This window comes from Electrophorus electricus, chromosome 19 (assembly GCF_041902795.1).
Source record: "Electrophorus electricus isolate QZ-2024a chromosome 19, ASM4190279v1, whole genome shotgun sequence".
In the NCBI taxonomy this organism is placed as follows: domain Eukaryota; kingdom Metazoa; phylum Chordata; class Actinopteri; order Gymnotiformes; family Gymnotidae; genus Electrophorus; species Electrophorus electricus.
Window position 1 is genome coordinate 3,944,640 of NC_137515.1, and position 20,361 is coordinate 3,965,000.

General features: G+C 41.1%; 2 protein-coding genes across 5 annotated transcripts in view; one reads left to right on the forward strand and one right to left on the reverse strand.

Annotated features, from left to right (window-relative positions):
• Positions 1-6,231: 6,231 nt before the first annotated feature.
• On the reverse strand, positions 6,232-18,389 carry igsf5a (immunoglobulin superfamily, member 5a). 4 transcript variants are annotated; one of them, XM_027015415.3, is made up of 9 exons: positions 18,013-18,389; positions 17,496-17,576; positions 14,413-14,727; positions 11,859-12,149; positions 11,432-11,563; positions 10,182-10,206; positions 9,770-9,861; positions 9,545-9,609; positions 6,232-9,443 (listed from the first exon to the last, which is right to left on the reverse strand). In XM_027015415.3, exons 2-9 carry the CDS (start codon positions 17,539-17,541, stop codon positions 9,336-9,338), a joined length of 1,074 nt encoding a protein of 357 aa, XP_026871216.2. In that variant the 5' UTR covers positions 17,542-17,576; positions 18,013-18,389; the 3' UTR covers positions 6,232-9,335. The 4 variants fall into 4 exon arrangements, 3 of the variants coding, with proteins under 3 accessions (XP_026871216.2, XP_081558568.1, XP_081558569.1); XR_014118673.1 differs by having other exon boundaries at positions 9,369-9,443; positions 11,432-11,558; XM_081702442.1 differs by lacking the exon at positions 10,182-10,206 and having other exon boundaries at positions 11,432-11,558.
• A 154-nt stretch (positions 18,390-18,543) lies between these two features.
• The window catches only part of hmgn1b (high mobility group nucleosome binding domain 1b), an 8,663-nt gene continuing 6,845 nt past the window's right edge, over positions 18,544-20,361 (forward strand). The window contains exon 1 of the mRNA XM_081702444.1: positions 18,544-18,747. Within this exon, the coding sequence (XP_081558570.1) occupies positions 18,709-18,747 (39 nt within the window). The 5' untranslated portion in view covers positions 18,544-18,708. The remainder of the gene's footprint in view (positions 18,748-20,361) is intronic.

The following is a 20,361-nucleotide window of genomic DNA, read 5'->3' on the forward strand; positions in this document are numbered from 1 at the left end:
ACAAACTCTGGCCACTTCACATCTAAATTTCTGTCAGATTTGTTTTTAATGTCTGTGTAATGTCTACAAATTCACTTAATTGTTGGAGTGTAAATGGTGGGTTGAGCATATAGAGACTTATTTATGTCAAATAATTTTTGCACATGCTGTTCTTGGACAAAACAGGCATTGCAAAAAAAACAAAAAAACAACAACAACAACAACCCAATCCCAACCCTCAGAGTGACACTATCAGCTCTGTGATTGGGCATTTTTAGGTCTTGCTAAGGTACCATACAAATGTTCATATAGAAGGTGAGACCCAGAAGCAGTCTGACCAATGATTGCATGTAGGGCATGTACATGATCGACCGGCTGTAGCATGTGACAGAACCTATAAAGAATGGTCAAAGCAAAAGCAGACCCAGACTGTATGGCGACTGTAAAAAGCAAATGTCAACATGAAAGGAAAGACAAATCCTGGACATTTCAGGCATGTTAGAAATCATGGCCAGACATTTTTAGGTCCCAGAAAGAGGACATATCTGTGAAAATATGGTCACCCTAATTATAAGAGCTTCATTCTCATTTGAATTAAACCCGTTTTTGATCTTAATTTTCAAATAACTCATTTAATTTAATTAAATTGTAGATGTTACAGGGTGAAACAATTTACAACAAACATTTAATGTAATTAAACAATTGTGGTTTTGGATTTAACAAAGCAGGCATGGGAAATGTTCACAAAACACTGCTGCTTTCATGCAATACAGAGATGCTCAAATCCTGAAGAAGTAACCAGTAAAATGTCATTCATAAATAGTTTAAAATGCACATTTGGATGCATGGGCACAAATGCGCCTGAACCACCAGACTTCTCACATTAGTCTCCATGAAGTAGCCCAGAAAAATAATCATCCATCATGTAGTAACTGCTGCTGCTTGGAGGTAATCCCCTCCTGCTCTCATAGATATAAATGATATTTTGCAAACCATGTGTGGCACTGGCAGGGGAACGCTTCTGTTTGTCTGGCAACTTTCCAGAAATATATCTGTGCGCTGGTCTATTAAACAACTAAGTCAGCACCCATCAAAGTGAATTGCCTTTCCTTTCCAAAAGGTGCCACACTTAAAATAGGATTCTTGCATTAATGGAGGGTGCATATTAGAGTCCATTTCCATTTCTATTGACTCCCGAACTAACATTAGAATCTTGATTTTCACACTTATGTTCAAGGAGATCTTAATAGATAAATCCTGTTAATAAAGCCTGTTTGTTTTCCAGTATCTCCTGTCAAAACGCCTTCCTCCTTAACCTCCCCTCATCCCAGCACTGTATTTTTGATTACATTAAAGCAACCAGTGGTGGCATAAAAGCCTGAAGATGGCCCTGTTTAATGTGGCAAGCTGGAGACTTAATCTAATCCTGGGCATTTTCTCCTGTGCTAGTGCTCAGACAGCTGCATAATGAATGCTGTCAGGGACAGTCCAGCAGGCACTTCCAGGATCTGCACCTTGCTCACTCCACTCACTTACTCCCTATCTATCTCCTCTTCTCTTAAATTCACAGCCATTTTCTCCAAAAAGTCTTTTAATGGCAATCATACCTCCTATGGCCCATTGTCTTGTCTTCTGTTATTTTTTGTTCTAGGGGCTCAAAAGTAGAACTCTAATGTCAGCTTGACTTTTAAAAATTGATTAATGCTAATTACCAGAACATGTGACTGTAACAGGCCATAAAAACTGTTCATTACATGTTTTTCAATGGTCTTTCCATATAGTATATTAGCAAATCTAATCATCATTGTGGAGCCTCACTTGAATTACTTCTAGCTGCCAAATGTGTCAGCAAATTATTTCGACTGGTCTTGAATAACCAATTACGTAATTACAGCTTACTTCTAGAGATTACTTTTAAGCCATTCGTTATGTAGACAGGTGAAAGTACTGATAATATGTCAATGGCCTTTAGTAAGATCCTATCAATTATTACTAATTTACCACTGGCTAAGGAAGAGACAACTCTGATGTAGTAAAAAAGAGAGAAAAAAATGTCTGTACTGGAATCAATTAAGTTAGTTGTTATATTTAGCAGAGACAGTGTTAACTCTGCCTAGTGATAAAGCTCAGTGGCTGATACTGCATGCTGAGGGCTTCTGCTTCTGTGAGGCATCAAGCTTCCTGCAGAGGTCTTTATACGTTCACTCACTCACTAGCCCTTGTCATCTGTGGCCAGGCTTCTAATTTTATTAATAGCTTCCAACACAGTGGGAGGGTGTTTGTTGAAAAACCAAGCAATTCTCAAACAGAGCCTGCCAGAGATATTGTGTCTTTAAAGAGATTAGACAATGGGAAGACATAAAGCAATGACTTCACCGCAAGCGAAACAGCTCTTATATTTCAGTCCCTGATACCATCGTCCCCGTCCTGAAGAAACCTCGACCCTCCGGCCTCAATGACTACCGCCCTGTTGCCCTCACATCAGTCGTGATGAAGTGCTTTGAAAAGCTAGTCAGAGATTTCATCACATCTTCACTGCCAGCCTCCATGGACCCACTGCAGTTTGCATACCGCCACAACCGCTCCACTGATGATGCAATTGCACATCTACTCCACACCACACTGACCCACCTGTACAAAGGGAGATGTAATTATGTTAAAATGCTGTTTGTGGACTACAGTTCAGCATTTAACACCATCATCCCCTCCCTACTCACTACTAAGTTGGAGGATCTAGGACTGCGTACATCCCTGTGCGACTGGATCTCCAGCTTCCTAACAGACAGACCACAATCAGTACGGGTGGGCAACTGTGCCTCATCCACCCTCACCCTCAGCACTGGAGCTCCTCAGGGATGTGTCCTAAGCCCCCTGCTCTACTCACTGTACACCTACGACTGCACAGCCACTTCCAGCTCCACCATCATTGTCAAGTTTGCTGACGACACCGTTGTCATGGGCCTGATCTCAGACAAAGATGAGAGGGCCTACCTGGAGGAGATTAAACACCTGGAAAACTGGTGCCAGGAAAATGATCTCCTCCTAAATGTCAGTAAGACAAAGGAGCTGATCGTGGATTGCAACAAGAAGCAGGAGCGGCACTACCAACCTGTGAGGATCAGTGGAACCACGGTGGAGAGAGTAGATAGTTTCAGGTACCTTGGTGTTCACATCTCGCAGGACCTGTCCTGGTCCCGCCATACCAACTCCCTGGCAAAGAAGGCTTGTCAGCGTCTTTACCACCTCAGACACCTAAGAGACTTCAGACTGCCCTCCAAGGTACTGCGAAACTTCTACACCTGCACTATTGAGAGCATCATCACGGGAAACATCACAGTCTGTTTGGGAACAGCACCAAGCAGGACAGACAAGCACTCCAAAGGGTAGTGCGTTCAGCAGAGCACATCACTTATACGGAACTTCCTGACCTGCAGAGCGTCTACTACAAGTGGTGCCAGACCAAGGCCAGGAGGATTGTGAAGGACCCCACCCATCCCAACAATAGGCTCTTCTCTCTGTTGAGGTCAGGGAGGCGCTTTTGCTCCCTGAAGACCAAGACAGAGAGGCTGAAGAGGAGCTTCTTCCCACAGGCCATTCGGGCCCTGAATCAGGGCAACTGATAAACTGTGGGGACCACCACCACCATGTAACATAACTGTAAATATGTTCAATTACCACCATGTAACATATAACTGTAAATATGTCATTTACAAGATGGAACTGTACATTCTGTACATTGTGTACATACATATATGCATAACCATATATACATTGTACATTGTGTATATAAACATAATATACATATATTGTACATACATTGTTAATATATTTTTGTATGTATATAGAATATATATTTCTCTATACACCCCTGTTTTTCTTTTTCCTCAGTTTGGACAGAGCACTCTCAACCATTTCACTGCAAGTTATACTGTGTATGACTATGTATGTGATAAATAAACCAAACTTGAAACTAGAAACTTGAACTTGAAACTGTGTGACAACCTGCATGTCATGTACATTACTGCATGTGTTCCAGTGGAAAGCTGGCTGGCCAGGTTTTTACCAGCATTCTGATGTTTCCGCTCAAGTGCATTATGCAGGGTTGAAAATATTGTCTGCATCATTTTAAGGTGCTTGTGAGTGGGTGGGTGGTTTCTGAAATTCCACTGCAGTGCTTCCTATGTTTACTGTGTATGTGGTCCAAATTATTCTGCACTGTCGGTAGTACCTCACAGCAAATAAAGATTGATAAATTGATTAACCACTGGGATTTTCTATTTATGAGCACAATAAACAAATCCAGACTGCTACTTAAACATTTATGCACAATAAAACAATGAAGCCAGGTGGGTCCTATTAAGAAACACTGTCTGTCCTGTGATGTTTAGATTCAGTGCTGTGGTCTTTCTTGATAACAGTCCAGATCACCTAGGAGTTCATACAGTACTAGAAGAGACAACTGATGCACTGTCATATCACACCATCTGTGAGAGGCTGTGACACATTAGTGCCCAGAGTGAAAGATGAGGGGCATCACAGACAAGTGATGGTTTTCAGAAGAAACTTGTAAAGTCTTGTTCAAAGCCTCCATAAACTGAAGGGGAATGGTTTCATCATTTTTGCATCTACCAACATGTGAAAACATAATTAGCATAGTGAACGATGGCTCTGAAAGCACTTAGTGAAGCAATGTTTTCAGAAGCGTAATGTGTAAAATGCATCATCAAAGATCAATGTTTTTAACTAATGGCTTTATCAGCAATGTCTTGTTAATTTAAATATTTTCAGTCATTATCAGTTATAAATCGAGAAGGAAGCATGCAAAAAAAATTTGACACATAGTGAGCCTGCCTAGAGAGGCACTTTCACTCACTGACTCACTTCCCATTGTTAAAACATCCATGTGCACAGTCTGGCCAGTGCCAGCTACCAAGCAGTGAGCATTGCAAGGGAGTGTTGGTGATATACATGCATCTTCTGTTTGTTCACAAACTAGCTCACCTCACCTAACACTCTGAGGTAACTGCAGAGACAAGAGTGTTCTTTCTTTAAATTATTGTAATAAGTTAAATGAAGGGATGCTAGGATGTACTGTGGCATGAAAGCATTTGTGAAAATACATACTGGATGGAATTATCTTGAAAGTAATGTAATTTATGTCCATGAATTGGGGCATAGATGTATTTGTAGCTAACATAGCTAGCTCACTAGCTAACTTACATACTGGACTATATGATGTTTATTTACATCCACAAATGCATGTTTTGCACTTAACTTGGTAGCCAGATAGGGCTCTAGTCACATTTCAATATAACTAATATTAGCAAACTACGGATGTTTGTAATTTGCATGTACTGACTGCATTTGTTCACAACATAACCAACATTTTCTTTCATTGACTGAACCCCCACGATGGAACGTGTGCGAGAGGTCTCAGCACATCTGTGCAGTAGCTAGCTAGCAATTCATCTAGATAGTTAAATTAGTGGACCACATACAATGGTTAGCAGAGAAGACAGCAATAAACACTTTGTTGGTTAGCAGTGAAGACAGCAATAAAAACCTTGCTGCCTGTGAGGAGGGTTGTCGCTCCCCATTGATCACGTAATTAAGTGATTATATGGGTGAATTATGTTCAGAATAATTATATGGATGGATTACGCTCATCCAGAATAATTATTTTTAACTAACATTGCTTTGTTGAATATAGCGTAAGTTAATATTCTTAGTAGTTGTCCTCTGTGGAATGATCATAATGTGATTAATGGTGATTATTGATTATAGTAGTTATTATTACTGTAATGTCTTCCTCTTTGCCCAGTGTAAAATAAATAAATAGATAAAATACATTTTAGCCTCTTAGGACTTGTTGCTCAGGACTTTGCTGCAGAAATAAGCCACTATTTGCAAGGCAACAGGCAAACTTATTATCTGACTATGTAACACCAAAGTTCAGTCACATAACTGTTGACTTAAAGGCAACTGTTATATGACTGAACCTTCATGTTACATAGCAAAATAAATGAAGGCAGCAATAAACCGTTTTTGTTTGGGGTTTTCTTTGTTTGTTTTTTTTACACATTTTAGGCTCTTAGTATTTGCTGCTCAGGTCTTTACTACAGATAATTATGCCATAGTTTTTTTTAAGGAAAAGAAATCTATAGTATAATTATTTTATTTTCTCATGGGTAAAGTTAGGGTAATGTGATTACATCCTCACCACTCAAATAAACATAAACAAGGGATCCAAGAGACTTCATGTTTAACCTTTATTGTTAGCAGTAGCTATAATATTTGCAAAGAACAAGGTAGATTAATATTTTGACACTCTATACAGCAGGTTAGTTTGCAAGATAGCAGGTCTCTGGAAAACAAGACATTCTTATCCCCAGTATGACACACAACACGATTCACATGTTTCCTTTTGGAGATTTCCAAGCATTTCAGATGTGGTACTATTGACCCCTATGGGAAAGATACTGTTCTGTCAATGGCAGTCTGGTGAAACTAGTTCTGCCTAATTTTCCTGTTACAACCTACCACTGTAGATGAAGTCTGTTCACTCCCCCTACTGCAAGAGAACTAAGAGGGTAAAATGAAATAACTGTTCAGTCCTGTTATGCTAAAATCATTACACGATTTATGTATTATACACAAGTATTTTTTAATACCTCTTATGCCTATCACAGGCCTTCATATATTTCTGCTTCAGTGTCATTTATTAGCTTTGACTCTGTTTGGCTTTTCAGACCAGGTTCATTAAGTATAAGAAACCCTCCCACCAACCCCAAGGACTGGACCATGTAGGGTTATTTGGGCAAAAAAGCACAACTGTCTGGCTGACCTCACCAGTTCTTACTTCTGTGCTCATTGACTTTAAAAGTACTGTAGTTTGAATAAAATTGGAATAAATAGCGTATAAATAAATAATTAAGAGTGCTTTAATTGAGTGGCTTAGAAACCTGCCTGTGGGCCAAACCATGAAGAGGACCAATAGTGGAGCTGATAGCTGGCAACACATGGAAACTCTCTGAAAGAGCTGCCTTGAAGACAATGGGTAACCTCTATACATTTATTTAAGCTTAGCTATTGCAGATGTTGGGGGCTGGGGGTGGCACATTGATTCTTGTGGCAAGACAAGATTATTTAATACATTATACATAGAAAATTCCATTTTCTTTTACAGGTTTCGGCATGATAAACACACAAAGCCTTGCCTAAAGATATTCCAGTGTTTTACTGGGGTAAAGCTGGAATTATGCTACTTAGACTGCAAGGTCAACTTATTCTACCAGACACTACGAAGGAGAAGGACTGAGATGTAAGCGGCTGGCTTCACTGGAATAATAATTGCGTCATCCTTTTATAAAATGGAAAAACTGCATGACACCCCACTCTGTTTTTCAGACCCAGACAAATCTTTAGGCATCTCAGCTTGCAGTGATCACCAGGGCTGAACTAATAGTGATGGGAGAACAGTTCCTGTGTGGAGAATGCTGAGGGAGAATACTGGCTCTTACGTAACCTGTTCTTTCTTTAGCGTCGATGTAATGAGTGCAGGAGCGCTGGTCACTTGACTTATGGACAGCCAAGCGGTGGGAGACGTGGACGAAGCTGCACAGAGCGCAGGCAGAAGCCAAGACACATAACAAGCCACCCGGGGGACGGCTGCCCAGTTGCATGCAGTTAATAGCTCCACTTTATTTATTTAATTTTGCACTGTTATGTTGTTGGTGGAAAAAAAGCATGATAATTATCATTCATCTGTATATGGAGGGTTTCTTTGCACACTGCAGTGTAGCATAAGGTGATCTATGCAGTCTGAAAACAACAAGATGAAGAAAATTGAAAGCAGTGATAAGAACTTCTGAAAATCAGCAAAATATCATGTTGTTAGTTTCTGAAAAACTAATATGACAGAAAAACATTCCGATGGCCCGTCCCAGTGAAGTTTTATTATAAATGGCTAAAATTGCCAGACTCAAAATATATTTTTTCATTTTAAATCAGTTGTAGATTTAATTGTTACATATGACAATAAATAGCATATACATTTAATGTTTAATTAATGAAGAGGAAGCTATTTGTGCATTGTGAATTCTGATTTCATTTTTATTTTAACTTGAGGATCATCAAGTTTAAGATGTGAGCAGACATTATGTGCACCACAGGGTGCATTGCAGAGATTAATTTAGCATGCATCATGAAGCATAATTTGCCATACATAAACATTACTCATCTATTGACTAATTCTCAGCAACCATAAAACTGAAAGTACAAAGTTTCATGAGGGAGTTAGTGGTACTTGCCAATGGTTGTGTAATTAAGGAGACACAAACCTATAAATAAAAAAAGAATATGAGACTGTGATTCATTTTGTTGGATGCCTCACAGCTGTAGTGACCCAAGTTTAATTCCCAGGCGTTGCCTGTGTGAAGTTTGCATCGCCCCTGTGTCTGAGTTTCCTGCGGGTTTTCCAGTTTCCTCCCACATTCCAAATGCATGCACATTAGGTCAGTTGGCATCTCTAAATTGGCCTAGTGTGGGTGATATGTGTGCGTGTGTGCCCTGTGATGGATTGACACCTTTTCCAGGATTGGTTCTTGCCTTGCGCCCTGTGCTGCAAGGACAGGCTCCACCCCCTGCAACCCTGAACTGGATTAAGTTTAGAAGATGACGAATGAATGAATGAATGAATGAATGAATGAATGAATGAATTCGTTTATGTCTCCAAAGTAATTTGACAGAACGTATGTCAAAGGACTACTTAAGGATCAAAATTTGCAGTGTTGTGTGATGTTCCTTGAATAGCAGATTGTGTTTTGGTACAGTTAAAATCTGAAAAATGTGCATGATAAATTTTATTTTAAAAAATGTAAAATAAATTGCTGCAGGTCCATCACTTGGTGAATTAAAGAATAATGTGACATTTATACACTGCAAAGCACTCATACTAACTGGGTGGAACCTGATATGATACAGAAGTACCTCAGTGAAACATCATTAACCATCAGCTGAATCAAGATTAATTGATTTGTGCTGCTACTACACACTAAGGTTTATAGTCTTCCAGGCTGCACAATATAAGCCCTCTCTCCAGAGCACTGCGGGCAGTTATGAACATTAGTACTTCTGAGCCACAGAAACAAATATGACATTAATGCATTTTCTCTCTTTAAAGTAAAGTATATATAGTTTGCTGAAAGTAGAACTGCATTGCAATTATGAACATTTTAAAATGCTTTTTGTTCTTCTCCATTTTTCTTTTTTTGATCGCCATTTTTTCAGGGTCATATTCTGTATTCCACTTTTATAATTAAGTTAATTAATCAACTCTGTCTTTCATAATGGCCTATTTACACAATGGTTACATGTCTGTGTTTTCTGACACCACCGTCACTGATGGCATAAATGGCATGAGTGTGACCACCAGCTTCTTGGTTAGGCTTGGCCAAATCAGGCATCTGGAAAACAAGTTGTTTTCATTAGCACAGACTAATTTAAATGAAAGTGGCAGACAATTGCGATGTGAAATATGTATGTTTACGTTATTCTGAATGATTACCTGGAAACTGTTGCTACAGTTTTGCCAGTACCTGCTGTCAGTAAACTCATTGTTGTAGTCATTTGCTGTAAGAAAAATATACACCTCTGAATGTTAATGATACTGCAAATCTGCCATTCGTTAAGAAGGTACAGGTGTTCCGAAAACACAGCTCATACTCTAGTTATACCCATTGAAGTTACGTACATGTGTGCGTGTGTGCTTGTGTGCATGAGTCTCTCTCACCTTTAGGTCCTTCTGTATCATATCCAAGGTTATCATGCCCCTGCCCTTCCCCATTGTGTGTATTCTTGTCTCTCTGTGATTGTGAGTGTTCTCTACCAAGACAAACAAAATCTTTTAGCAGGTCACTGACAACAGCAAGCCTTCCAGAAAAAACAATGTAACAAAGCCCCCACTACCACTGCCCCAAGAGACCACAAGTAAACACACAGCAGCTCTCTGTCTCCTTATACATTCAGTAGAAAACAATGTTTCACCCAATACAGAATGGCAAAGCATATCTCTAAAAATCATGACAAAGCATGTCTCCAAAGCAGGCTCTATGAGTCCCTGTAGACTTGAATCTAATTGCTGTGCACTTTGTGCCTTATAGATCATCAATATACCGGGTGGCATAAGATTTGCTCATACATACCTTGCTTCTTTTTGGTAGGCTGACTCTGAAAAGTATTAAAGGAAGGGTTAAAGGTGCTATATTTTAGCAAATTTGGACATTTTTGGGGTTTTTTCATGAGGGTCTGAAAATTATATCTGTGTATTTTTAATCAGTTGTTTTCTATGCCTTTCCAACTCTCAGACCATAGTCACTGAAACCATGCACTTGTCACTCATTTTCATAAGTAGACCCCCCCCCCCCCTTCCCTCCTATGTTCATTAATAATCATTAATCTAATGGCAATATTTTCAGGATATGGCTGCTGCTTTGCATACATTTGAATATGAGGAGGAAAAGGAAACGGTGTTAAAGGGCTGCACGTTTCAGCAAGCAGTTAGTTGGTAATGCAGTTGAAAGAAAGAAATCAGGTGTATGAAATGAACCAGGAATCTATTAATCATTAATAGACGAACTGCGCTGTACGTGCACAGAGGTGATTCTGAGTGTAGCGGCTATTTCAGCATATTGCACTGAGCTTCATACAGGATGAACAAACAAACTGAAAACATTTCCCTCAGATCTGTGAAGTCCAGAAAGGCCGGGAGTTATTTATTTCTCTGATATGATATCACATTTTTCTTGTGAGCTCAAGACTACAAAAGTTGTTTTCTGGAGAGGGCAACTTATTTTTCTCATGGTGTGGAAATGTGTAATTAGACACATACACTGTACATCATGGATGAGCGCGTCAGTTTTTTACTTTAATCAAGCGTTGATACAAGAGGAAACACAAACACATGCACACAGGTACGTGTACACATGCTGTGTCTAACCTCCTAGTGTAAATAAAACCATTTGATATTTTGAGATAAAAAGAGAAAATAAGTCATAATCTTGAGAAAATAAGTTTTGTTTTGCGTGAGAAAAAAGGTTAACAGGAGAAAAAATACATAACTCATGGCCTTTCATGAGCCACTGTACTGCTCCTTTTAAATAGTTAATTCCCCCTTTGCATAGTTCATTTATTATTAGTAGTTCATTTTTTACTGTATCGATGTTTTACACCTGAACGATTCATAAAGAGCCCCAGACAGATGTACATTAATTGCTCCAAACTATTTTTGCAGGCTTGCATCTATGCAGGAAGTTCTCCTTTAACAGCAGAGAACCTGTGTGTGTGTCCCACTGGCCTTCTCTGTCCACCACCCCATCATATAAGATGCTTTGGCTGTCATATTTAAACCGGCCACAGCTATACGCTGGCCTGTTTCAAATGGCAGGGCACTCACTCGCTCCCTTTTTCCGTTTGCAACACAAGACAATGGCAATGATGATGAGGACCAAGAGTGCAGCTGCAGAGAAGGACACGGTGACTGCTATCAGCACAGTCTGGTCTCTTGTCTGGGGCTTGTCCACCTTCGCTGCGGCGGAGAGGAGAGAAAAATTAGATCCTCATTCACAGGGCCAATGCATTCTACCGATTTAGATTAGCATAACATTTGTCATTGTCGGCTCCCTTTGGAACCTAATCTGCAGGTTGAAGGACAAAGGATGTAGTGATGGGCAGGACACGTGCTAGCAAGTGCACCTCAAGCTCCGGAGTGCAAGGCGAGCAGTGGAGGAATGAGAATGAGGCCTGACCCCCCCTGAGGCGAGCTCTCAGCTCCTGGCTTCTTACCTAGCAGCACGGGAGCGGATGCAGGCGGTGGGGCTTACCGACTGTGAGGAACACGCCACTGCGCTCAGGCGTACCGAGAGCAGGCACGGTGGCCAGGCACTCCACGAGCACACTGCTGCTGGCCGTGATGCCAAGGGAACTGCTGGAGTTCAGCACAGTGCCCGCTTCCACAAAGCTGCTGTTGAAGAGCTCCTTGGGCACCGGCATGCCATTCAGAGCCCAGGAGAGAAGCGGGGCAGGGAACCAGCCCACAGCCAGGCACTGGAACGTAACCTGCTCCCCCTCGGTCGCAGTGCGGTTGGCGCCTTCAATCTCCACGGCGCCGCTCTCTTGGGACAATCGGGCCACATGTCAGTAAGCATCTGCTCACTTGCGTCTTTCTCAACTCAATGAAACAGATGTGCATGCTTGAGTTAGCAGTGGACTGCTAATCTGTGCTAATCTATCCATCATAGGTGATTAACCTCTTGTTCTACGTGTAACTGCTGAGATGATCGAACATGCTGAATCCTGAGAAGTGCTAATTTCACAAACAGAATATAAAGGGCAAGAAAATATAAAAATGAAAGAACACGACATCCATGCCAGATCAATATCCAGTCAAAGTGATCCAAGTTCAACCACACACATGGCCATGGCTAAGTTAGCGTAACACTGATTTTGGTTAATGGTGGAAGACCTGTGTGAACTCACAACAGATAGCTACAAGATCGCAAAATGTATAGGTGAGATTTTATTCCCTGATATTTTAATCAATCCATCAATAGAACTGAGTCAAATCTACACAAGCAATATGTCATTACATTGCTTTTTATGCAAAATAGATTTTCAGTATTTTCAATACAATGGTGCATGTCTTCCCAGGAGAAATGCTACGTTGAAACATGGAGACTTGCACTACTGCTCCCATTAGCTCTGCTAGACTGTTTAAGGGGACGCATGATCTGTGGTCTCTGTAATGTACAATTACAGAAGAACAGAATATGCACTTGAGTGGAAATAAGTATTGGATTTGGCAGAGGTTCCTTTCCTATTAAAACTGAAGAAGCAGCCTCGCTTAACTTGAGACTTAACTGTGACTGGCTAAATGAAATCGATTGTTCGTCCCAACCTCTGAAAGGAAGTAATGAGTTGGAAAAGTTGTCTACAAATAGAATTCACTGCCAGCTAATTTGAGAGAACTGACCTGGAGACCAGTAAGTCAGGGGTGAGTTTGCAGATGAAGAGATGAACACTTTTTAATACTTTAATCCATCAGTTACCTGTAGTAGAGAAGACTCAGCTGTAATCTCCCAATAAAGTTTGGGTATAAAACTACACTTATTTAATGACCTTTGTAGTGACCTGTGGCAGTTGGAAGAGACTTGAGAATGCTTTATGGCTGCTTTTCTTCACATGGCCCTGTGGGAGAATCCCTGCTGTGAGGAAAGCATTTCTATCTCAAAAGAAGTATGAGGATACTTAGCACGATCCGTGTCCTGACGAGAACCATTCTAAGTGTTTATGCATTTACCTGACGCTTTTATACAAAGTGACCTACAATTATGAATGAGTACATCCTGAGCAATTGAGGGTTAAGGGCATTGCTCAAGGGCCCAACAGTGGCAACTTGGCAGTGGTGTGGCTTGAACCGGCAGCCTTCCAATTACAAGTCAAGTACCTTAACCACTGAGCTACCACTGCCCTTACGTGGTTCCCAAAGCTAAATACTGCAGTGACATTTGCTACAGAAGACCACATGCGTGTGTGAATGTGCCTGTCTGTGTGTGTGTACATGCATGTGACACCAGTTTGCATGTATCAGGGCCTTGCTTGGAGCCCCCCCCCCCTTTTTTTTTAACCTGATGAAACCAATCATTCATAAACGCATTCGCTGACTTGTTATTTGAAATCCCAGGGTGTGTAATTTAAAGTGGGCTTCTCTTCAACACGGGGAATGTTCCATCACCCATGCAGTTCTGCTAATAAGAACGTTAATTAGTAAAGCTCTGTAGCACCTTCCGATCTGGGACATGCGTCATGAATTTTGGTCCACTGGGGATTCTTGGTTTTGGCTGAGCAATGCTAAGCCACCACGGAAAAACTAACATACATTTCGTGTCTCAAACCTGCACACGCTCGACGTAATTTCCACACGCTACAGTGTGAGGTTCATTTGCTTTGAAGTTAAAGATAATATTTAAATATGCTCGTAAAAGATCTTTCTCAGTTACTCAGGATAATATGATTCATCCAGTCTAGACGTAGAACAATACAAATGTTTGGCATTAGGGCGTAACTCTGTTGTGGTGTAATGGTGCCACGAGTTTTGTCCAAAAGACAGTGGATTCAAGCTCTTGACTCAGCACATTATTTACAGCATGTGCTTAAAAGAAGGACTAATTTATCATGTTAACACCATTCAAACTTATTCTTTTAAACAACCTGGCTGCACTTTCATTTACTGCTCTTTAGCATGGCGGCTTCCTCATACTCCAGACAATTTCTGATAGCATGAGGATTGGTTTTCCAATGAAACAGTAGACACTGGGTAAAAGCATCTGCCACATGCAGTGCATGCAAAAGTATGGATTCAGTATACGACGTTCCCACCTTGCACAGATAGTTGAGCAGTCACGGGCTCACTGCCTTGGATCTGACACGTGACTTGTCCCGAATCCTCTCTTAGCACATTTTCAATGATAAACTCCCACTTGGATGCTCCACCCGTGGAATAGTCACTCGCAGAGAAGCGCCCGGTACTGTTAACCACGCCAGAAGTCTCTAATATGGTCAGTGCCAAGAGTCTGTTCAGGGACCAAATCATGACCGTCCATCCAGGCTCATTCACACAGCAGTTGAATCTGGCTTCAGAATGTTGGAGTACAGTGGCATTCTGAGGTTCCAGCTGCACTTTAGCGATCACCCCTGAGGGAAATAAAAAAATAAACAAACATTTTTTATATATATATATATACACGACAGCCATTTCATGTCATGGGCACAGCTCATTCTACTTTATTAGGCACTGACCAATTAGGTGATCACCTGAACTAAATTGTATTTAACAAGATACGTGAAAGACTGGTGGAGAGCAAAAGACACATCAAAGTTGTGACTGATATTCAGGGTTATTCCACCACATATTGATTTCTGAACTCTTCCCAAGATAAAACATTAGTATCGTGTAAAATAATACGAATTTGTTTTTGCATTACTTTTTATTTTGACCAGTTGTCATTTTCTACAAATAGTTGTCAGTAGAGAATAGAATTAAACAATAATTTAAATTTTACATACAAACACACACACACACACCCTGGCTCACCACCTGGATTTAACTAAGCAAATAGGTAAGAGCCTCCCATTGAATAATTACTGCATGGGTGATTATGTTTCAGCTGGCAACAAGTTATTTAACCCCAACTGATGCAGTGAGTAGCTTTTCATTTGTTAAACAACCATGTCGAAAGACACATCCTGTGGTCGTGAAAAAGACGTCAATCTGTCTCAGAAGGGTCAAATTATTGGCATGCATCAAGCAGAGAAAACATCTAAGGAGATTGTTGAAACTACTAAAATTGGGTTAAGAACTGTCCAACGCATTATTAAAAAGTTGAAGGACAGTGGGGAAACATCATCTTCGAGGAAGGAATGTGATTGGAAAAAAATCTTGAATTATCATGATCGGCGATCACTTAAATGTGTAGTGAAATCAAATCGTAGAAAAACAACAGTAGCACTCAGGGATATGTTTAATAGTGAAAGTACGAGAATTTCCACACGCACAATGCAAAGGGAACTCAAGGGATTGGGACTAAACAGCTGTGTAGCCTTAAGAAAACCACTTGCCAGTGAGGCTAACCGGCAAAAATGGCTTCAATTTGCTAGGGAGCATAAAGATTGGACTCTGGAGCAATGGAAGAAGGTCATGTGGTCTGATGTGTCCAGATTTACCCTGTTCCAGAGTGATGGGTGCATCAGGGTAAGAAGAGAGGCGGTTGAAGTGATGCACCCATCATGCCTAGTGCCTACCGTACAAGTCTGTGGGGGCAGTGTTATGATCTCGGGTTGCTACAGTTGGTCAGGTCTAGGTTCAGCAACGTTATGTGCCCAAAGAATGAGATGAATATACTGAATGACCAGGTTATTCCATCAACGGATTTTTTTCTTCGCTGATGGCACGGGCATATTCCAAGATGACAATGCCAGGATTCAGCGGGCTCAAATTGTAAAAGAGTAGTTCAGGGAGCATGAGACATTTTTACACATGGATTGGCCACCACAGAGTCCAGACCTGAACCCCATTGAGAATCTTTTGGATGTGCTGGAGAAGACTTTGGTCCAAATCTCCCATCATCAAGATCTTGGGGGGAAAATGAATGCAACTCTGGACAGAAATAAATTTTGTGACATTGCAGAAGCTTGTGGAAATGATGCCACAGCGACTGCGTACCGTAAACAAAGCTAAAGGCGGTCCAATGAAATATTTGTGTGTTTGTTTGTGTGTGTGTGTATATTATATATTTATATGGAAGAAGCACATGCCATCAGAAACATATTCAGAAACATATGGTGTAAACATATGTTTAGTCTAAGGTATGCTGAAATATGTCTCGCAGAAAGGATCTCTTAGAAACACTGTTCAGAACATTGCGTTTTCCGTAATCTGTACTTCCTGTTTGTTGTCATCGGGGGAAATATTTGCAGGACTCAAGGGTCCTGCTTGTCTGGAGAAAGCTAAAATGTCTGAGTGTCATGATGACGGTGCACCAAGTGTCTGTTCACTCTGTCCACATTCGAAGCCCCAGTCAGTAAACTGAGCTTAACAGCTGGCCAATGGCATCTACAGGTGACCTGTGATATAACACTGCAGTTCAAGTCATAAAGCTGCAACAGGATTTGTGTATGTGCTCACTGGCATGCATATGTGTACACACTGTATGGCAGTGCCATGGGCAATGTTGATGTCTGGTTTTGGTTTGTAGGCACATCTCTTGTAAACAGATAGACGATATTTGCTTTGCACCTTTAGGGTCTTCTAATGGGTCAGGGTTACAGTGGAAGATCCTTCTCAGAATCATTTTAAAACGCAGATATAAATTTTAGGTAAGGAATATCTTTCCTGTATTCCCTGTGGGAGCTTGAGGTAGGCGTGGGAGAAATCCAGCTCTATAGATCTGCCTCTGGTTACAGCTGCACTGATTTCACTGGAGTGATTTGCATGTTAGTCTTTAAATTAAAGAACTCCAGAGAGGTCCCAGGCACCGCTGGTGCTGCGTGATAAACACAACAGTGTCTCCCTGCATATTAAAGAGTTTAATTACTTCCAGAGGAGCACGCCCTGCGATTAGGTGTGATGAAGCGGACCCTGTCGGGCTGAAGTGATGCATTAGGCACATATACTCAGCCGCAGCTTCTCCCCAACACCCAAAGAACACCTCCATCTTTTCGTAACATTACAGGAGCCCCGTGAACAAAGGAGGCCGAATCAAACATCAACAATGGATCGTTAACCAAACTCAGAAAGAGTCAAAAGGAGCCCTTTTCCCTTTGGACCCCGGTCAACACTACACCACTCCGCGTACACATAGGCAGGGACCGATCACAATGCAGAAAACTCATTGCGTTGAATGTAATTTGAGATTTGAAAAAGAAGATCGTGGGGGAAGTAAAACAAGAACAGGTCTACTCACCCTCAAAAATGAAAAGAAAGACAGCCATGAAGCTGAACACGGCCATAGTGCTTCAGAAATGGACATGCCAATTTTCAAGGCCTATAAATTCAAGCAAATTTCTAAGTAAACATGAAAAATCTCACACACTGAGATAAAGAAGAGCTTGTAAAATAACACTGGAATTAACAGTTTTAGTACTTTTAAAGAACCTTAAAAAGTCGACCATTGGGTCATTTTGTATGGTTGTTTCTCCTGGGTATATTATTAGTCTCATTCTATAAAACATCAAATAACAATTTACTTTGTATAGTTTCATCTGAGCCTTTGGTTAAACATAAATTAAGAATTTAGGAATAAAGAAATTATAGCGATTGTGTTATCCATGCCATACTTTAACTAAGAGGAAAAAAGATATGCTGCAATCTATAATTTATTTTAATTACATGTATAATTTACATGTAATTTGTGACCGGTTTGTGTCAACTGGCTGTTAGCACCTTCACTCTGATCTCCAGAGATTTAAGCAGACACTTACCTGATCACACAAAAGATTATTCACGACCACAGTAGAGTCCTTCATTGGCTCCCTTCCTATAACTCCGACTGAAGTAGGTGTGAAAACAATATCCGTCTGTGTCACCTAACTGCCTGAAAAAGGCCAAAGTCCAGCAGTACAACTGTTCTTATCAGACCAGTGTAACAGGAACAGAACTTGACAGAGACTCCTTACTTTGCCTTCAGCCCTGTCTGTACCAAGCCTAGGGGGTTTTACTAGGCAGAGGCATTACTGACATGCCAAGCAAGGTAGCCCATGTAGTGGAAGGATCATTTCTTGAGGCTGTGAAACTGTTTGCTTTGGGATTCACGGGTCTCCTCCAGTGTAGTTTCACTCACACTGAAAATGACCTACCCACACACAGATCCTGTAATCCACCTCGCCACCAGTCAGTTCTAAAACCTACACAATATATCAAAGTCACATGCTTGGAAGAACTTCTGCTGTTGATTCACTCAGATGCAGGTGCGTGCTAGAGACAATAAACCTTTGATGTGAGTCAGCACGACACCCTGGGAGCATTGTGTCCTATGTGAATGGATTAAAACGCCGATCTGCCTCGCAGCGCAGGCGGCAGAAATGTCACCACAGCGACAGAAACAAGCGTGCGCAGATGGCGACTTCGGCCGCGTCCATAACGTCTGAGCTTATCTGCTTTTGCCCTGCGAACTTGCAATGTTTCATGACGACGACGAGGAGGAGGAGGAGGAGGAGGTAGGTGTCCACCTGCTCGTGTTTTGGTCGCGAGTGTAAAAGTGGCGCGGGCACCATCTATAGGGGATCTACACATTAGCGGAGCGCGGGGCAGGTGTGGCCTGTTGACGCAGGTGAAGTGTGAGTCTTCCCACTGTGGGCAGGCATGAGATGATGGCTCACGCCTTTGTTTCACCGAAATGAGAGCTCACACATTTGATTAGAGTCAGTGGGGAGGACGAAAGCTCAAGGTCAAGAAACATGGAAATAATTCGGTGCACATCATACAAGTCATAGGGCGGGAATGCTTTGGCCTTTCGAGTATTGAGTTTAGGCTATAAACCCATGTGCTTTATTCCGTATATCTGAAATCCAAACTCAATGTCTGTACATAACGTAGCAGGTTCCTTCATGCGTTTCTCTTTCTCATACAACACGTTGTCCTGCAAGCGCCTCTTTCTCTTGATTCATTCTGTAACTGTCCGCGGCCCCGGAGCAGACCAGGGCAAAAAGCAAGGGGGAGGCACTGAACCTTTTGCATTGACTTCATTGCTCGATCTGTGATTATGGTACAAACAAGTAAAACCATATTACGTATGTACCACCATTCTCAGACTTTTATTCAGATACCTTGAAACAACCAACAACAAAAACTAAATGGTTTGTCAAAATGCATGGCTTGACATTTTAGAAACCATGGTATATTTTGACTTGGATGTTAATCTGAGCTGCTCTGTAAACGACTACTATTTTTAAGATTCATGATCCCAAACAAACATGGTGATCACTGTACACGCGGAACTGCAAGCAAAATGAAGCTTAGCATTTGTCGCCCTCTAGTGGTTATTGCAAATAAACAATTACAATCGCTCTGTGAAAATTAAGCACCACAGCAACAGTGCTGTGCCTGGGCACGCACTACTAGGCTGTTACCATGGCTGTTTTTTCCACTTTCTCTCTCTGTGTTGGCACACATTTTCAGTTATGTTGAGGGTGGGGCTCTATTTTGCTCATTCTGAAAGCAGACAGATGTAAATCTTTAATTGTTGCTCACTGTGTTTTGTGCTGTTATTATGCTGACTGTCACATCCAGCAGGACAGGTAATGTGGTATTTTCCTAAAACAACTCACAAAAAATGTATTTATGTTTTGTTAAAGCTTGTTCACATTGTTATTTTATGCATGTTTAAGTTGCAGCAGCCATAAACGTCCCTACTATATAATTTTTTAAAGTGAAAACAAGCACTTACCTCCCAAATAAATATCTTATAATTTCTTGGTGCCTATGAAACACTATGTGCATATTACAATGTATATGATTGGAATACAAAATTAATCAAATGTATTTCTTTGATAAATCATTACACAGAATATCATGTAGGCTTCTAATGTCCATCAGATATGTCCTGAGACACGTGGGAGCGGATATGCCTGGAATGCTCATGTCAAACACAACAGCGGTATTGTAAGGCAGGGAAGGCTCTATGATAAAAGCAGCAATATAGCCAACTGTTTTGTGGAGGAGGGGATTCCCCAAGATGTAGTCACGACTGGCGTTTCTGGCTCACATCTTCTTTATTTCAAGAAACGGTTCCTTAGCTGTTGTCTGAATTGAACAACTTCTTGCATGTTTAT